This window comes from Mastomys coucha, unplaced genomic scaffold (genome assembly GCF_008632895.1).
Source record: "Mastomys coucha isolate ucsf_1 unplaced genomic scaffold, UCSF_Mcou_1 pScaffold11, whole genome shotgun sequence".
Lineage (NCBI taxonomy): Eukaryota > Metazoa > Chordata > Mammalia > Rodentia > Muridae > Mastomys > Mastomys coucha.
The window spans coordinates 33151696-33156054 of NW_022196893.1; the positions used below are offsets into that span (position 1 = coordinate 33151696).

The 4359-nt window shown below is 53.4% G+C and overlaps 1 protein-coding gene across 1 annotated transcript in view; it reads right to left on the reverse strand.

The window, feature by feature from the left end:
• Nucleotides 1-230: 230 nt before the first annotated feature.
• Nucleotides 231-4359, reverse strand: part of LOC116082175 (keratin, type II cytoskeletal 71) — an 8976-nt gene continuing 4847 nt past the window's right edge. Inside the window, exons 6-9 of the mRNA XM_031359028.1 lie at nucleotides 3960-4085; nucleotides 2546-2766; nucleotides 1757-1791; nucleotides 231-1018 (exon numbers count right to left, since the gene is read on the reverse strand). Coding sequence (XP_031214888.1) covers nucleotides 807-1018; nucleotides 1757-1791; nucleotides 2546-2766; nucleotides 3960-4085 — 594 coding nt within the window. The 3' untranslated portion in view covers nucleotides 231-806. The remainder of the gene's footprint in view (nucleotides 1019-1756; nucleotides 1792-2545; nucleotides 2767-3959; nucleotides 4086-4359) is intronic.

The following is a 4359-nucleotide window of genomic DNA, read 5'->3' on the forward strand; positions in this document are numbered from 1 at the left end:
GCCACCTGGTCTGTCTCTGCCCAGGACTTCTCCATCTAGCCTGTTCTCTGCATTTCCCACCTGCAATCCCAATGAGGCCCCTCCTTCTGTCAAGCATTCTGATACTTTGTTCATTTCTGCTGTACATTGTTACCCACTCCACCCCCAGTGGCAATACACAGTGGCATGCTTGCTCATCACTGTGTGCCAGTTCATATGAGCACTTGACAGAAGACTCTGAGACTAAGCCATCAGATTATGCTGTTTATTGAGAATGCAACAAGGAGGGCTTTGAAGAGTACAAGAGAAGCCAAGGCTATCCCCTTTTCTCTGGTTCTGGGTTCAACAAAGAGAAGACAGAGTCCCTTTACTCTGAGTCCCCACCACGGACACTGCACACCCCAGAGATGCAGATACTCCGCTCAAAATGAGACTGTGCCAGGGTGGCATGGGTTGGCCACTCTGAGTTGGTTTTCTGTTAGTCTTCTTCTTGGGTACAGCTAGCTCCTGTGGTAGGCAGGAGCTGGGACAAAAGCTCAGCAGATGAGGAAGCCCAGATGGAGGCCCAAGAAGCCAGGTAGTATGGTGAGGACAGAGGCAAAGGCTGGCGGAAGGGACAGGCTGGACCTGAGCTGCAGCTGAGAAACCCCTGGTGTCTACCAGAAGTGCACCACATGGTAGCCCAGGCTACTCAGGCTCAAAACACTTAGAGGGAGGAGATTGACTGAGGACACATCCGGGGGCCCAGGAGTAGAGTAAGGGAGTAGGAAGGGGGACAGGGCTAGGGCACGGAGGGTATTGAGGGATCGAGGCCACAGGAAGCCCTCTCACCGGCCACCTTTCTTGGAGGGGGTGCTCAGACTGGAGCCTTTTGTTAGGGTATCCTTGTAGTCGCTGGCACTGCCTCTGCTCCTGTTCTCCCCACCACGGACACTGCACACCCCAGAGATGCAGCTAGTGCTATTGGCCACATAGCCACCGCTGACTGTGCTGGGTCGGAAGCCATAACCTCCACTGCCACTGGTGCTGCTGATAATGGCTGCAGAGAGAGGGGGGTGGATTCAGACCCACTCGGGCAGAGCTAGAGAGTGGGGTAGGGGTCTTCTATCCCAATAGGCAGGGCTCAGTGAGAACCTGGTCATAGTCATTGCTTCACCCTGAGGAGGATATCTCAAAGACACCTTCCCCACACCCTTGGCTCACTCAGTTTATACCCACTATGGTTGAGTCTTACCCTGTTGATACTCAAGCTCACCTCTCCACCAGGCACCTATGCACTGACCACTGCCCCTCCTATTAGTGGCTCTGCTAAATCCCCTGCCTCTAACCTCTTTCTCCTGCTGGCTCCCCACAGACAGCAATCCAAGATCACAGATTGAATCCTGCCAGCTTGAAATGCCCCTTCCGGAGTTCCTTCACCCCCGCCTAAATCCCCTGTCCAGATATAACTGTAACTTACAAACTCAGCCTCAAAAGCCTGACACAGACCCCTAGAACTCCCCCGTCATTTCCTCCTCTCCCATGGCAGAGGTTATCCCTCACTACTATCCGCTGGGAGGCAGAATGATGAAGATGAAGCCTTGGGGTAGCTGGAAGTTGGGAGACCTGCTCTGTGCCTGCCCTCCAGCTTTGTGACCTCATCCTTTTCCTTTCTACTTCTTAGATCCCTCATCTACACCCACAGTCTTAGACCCCTCATCTACACCCACAGGATGTGACTAAGGAGCTTTCCAGTACTCAGTGCCTCCGACTCAGGTCCAGGCCCACAGGTACTTACAGATGCTGACAGGGGAAGAGTACTCTCCGGACATCCTGTTAGGGAGAAAAGTAAAACTAGAAAGAGCTTCCCACAGCATCTTCCAACAAGCCACTACCACCATCAGCCTGAGATGTGCTTCTGAGCCCAACAGGCGCCTGTGGACATCCCAGGACTGCTTTAGCTCAGGCACAACCTGAGGAGCTTTGGAGGCCAGCCCTTCACACTGGGGGAGTGAGCAGGCAACACACTGGACCAAATAATAGTTTTTAAGAGGTGCATACATGAGGACTGTACTGTCCTCTCCCACCATGGTGAGCCTTCTCCTCCCAGAACACTGGGAAGCTGGAGTGGCTGGCTAGCCTAGCACACCGACAGTGTGCCTGTGCTGGTAAGAAGCAGGGAATAAGAAGCCTAATGGAGGCATGGGACTCAGAAGCCAAAGGAAGCAGGAGGTTTCCAGGCACTCTGGCAGGTTGCAATGGCTGAATATGCTGATTCATGGAGCTCATTGCAGCAGAGCACCCAGGATAAGGTGAGCATCAGCCCTCATGAATATGCCTGCTACCTTTTTGAGATGGTTTTATGTGACCTCAAACTCATTATGTAGTCAGGGATGACTCCAAACATCTCTACCCACCCTGACCACCTCACAAAAGCTGGGACATTGAGAAAGCACTACTATGTCCAGTTGTACACGATTCTGTTGATTAAACCCAGGGCTTCACACATGCTAAGCAGGCGCTCGGCCGCTGAGCTGCATCTCCAGCCCAGCTGATACTCCTAATTGCCCGAGCACACTCCGCACACCTGCACTCCTCGCTCTCCAGAAGTTTGCGGTAGGTGGCAATCTCCATGTCCAGGGCCAACTTTAGGCTCATGAGCTCCTGGTATTCACGCAGCATCCTGGCCAGCTCCTCCTTGGCCTGGTGCAGGGCACCCTCCAGCTCATCCAGCTTGGCCCGGGCATCCTTGAGAGCACTGTCTCCTCGCTGTTCGGCATCAGCGATGGCCGTCTCCAGGTTAGAAGCCTAAAAGCAAAGAAGTTAGAAAACAGAAACAAACATGGGCATTATCTGCAGCCAAGCCCCTCACATTCAGTAAGACCCAGTAGCAAACACCCACTTCATTGGATGCTCGCCAGGCTTCTGCCCTAGCTGGAAGGGGCTGGCAAGTCCTCCTGGATCTCAGCTATGCACCTATTCCAAGACGTCTGTAGTGAGGGGAGAGCGTGCTCCCTGCCTTTGGGAGACCACAACCATCTCGGTGCCACACACTGATAACCAAGCCTGGCAATCGCTCATGAGTGGCTGTCTGGTTTTGAGTTGCTTAGGCCCCAGAGAGCGATATCATAAGACAATGTGCTAGCAATTAGATACAACAGCAGCTCCAGCTCCAAACACAGCCTATGGGTGAGGGTCTCCAGAATAACAGCTAAGTGCCAGGTGCTCAGTGCACACCCAGCACCTTGCTTGTCGCATGCATCCAACACTTCACCTCATTTGCTCCTTATGACCTCCCGTGAAGTAAGGAGGGGTGACTTACACACATGACCCCAGAGCTGTTTTTCTAAAGCCCAAAGGAAGACTGTGGGATAGGGGTCTAGCAGCTATGGATCCCACACCCTCACCATGCCTCCCCTCATCTGGCACAGAGAGAACATTGCTCCTCAGGGTCTTTGTTGGGCTTAGATGTGGCAGGATGATGAGCTAGCTCTGCCGTCCTCTCATTCTATCTGCATCTTCTGTCCCCACTGCTAACAAGAGGCTAGCTGCTGCATCTCTCCTTCACTGGGGACTCCCAAGCCCACTTCCCTTTCTCAGCCACATCAATGATATTTATTTATTAAGCTAGTACTATGTGTAGGCACAGCTCAAAAGCTAAGGGGGCATGAAGTAGCCAGTGTCCTGACTCCTTTCAGTCCAAAGAATGTGGGGGACAGGCAGCTGTGAGGAGGATCTGCCAAAGCTGTGAACAGATCAGGGAGCACAGCCTGGGGGAGCACAACCTGAGGAAGAAGAGGTCCAGCCCAGCCCATAAGCCAGGGAAGGCTACCTGAGAGAGAAGAGACCATCCAAGGAGAGTGAGTGAGGAAGTGCCCCAGAGACATCCAAATGCTGAGCCAGCGGCCCCACTGGAGACCTCTGGGAAGCTAAGGGCCTCAAGGAACTCACACACACTCCACTGGGCTCACTGGTCCTGGCCATGGGCCAGAGTTCCTCACCTGCTTCTTTGCATTCTCAATCTCTGAGCGGAGTCTCTGGATGAACCGGGTCAGCTCGGTGATTTCATTTTTGGTGTTTTTGAGGTCATCTCCATGGCGGCCAGCTGCCAGCTGCAGCTCCTGGAACTGGAAAGCCCAAAGCACAGAGATGGGTATGTGTGATAGTGTGGCTTCTGTGAGGTCCCTGTGTCCCCAAATGAGGGGTCATGGCACCAAGGCACAGGGGACTCTGACTTTAGTATTGACTCTTATCTGAACATATCAGGTTTATCTTTCAAATAATGGAGTCACCCTACCTGATACCCCCCACCTGATACTCCCCACCTGACACCCCTCCTGCCTGACATCCCCCACCTGATACTCCCCACCTGACACCCCCTCCTGCCTGACATCCCCCACC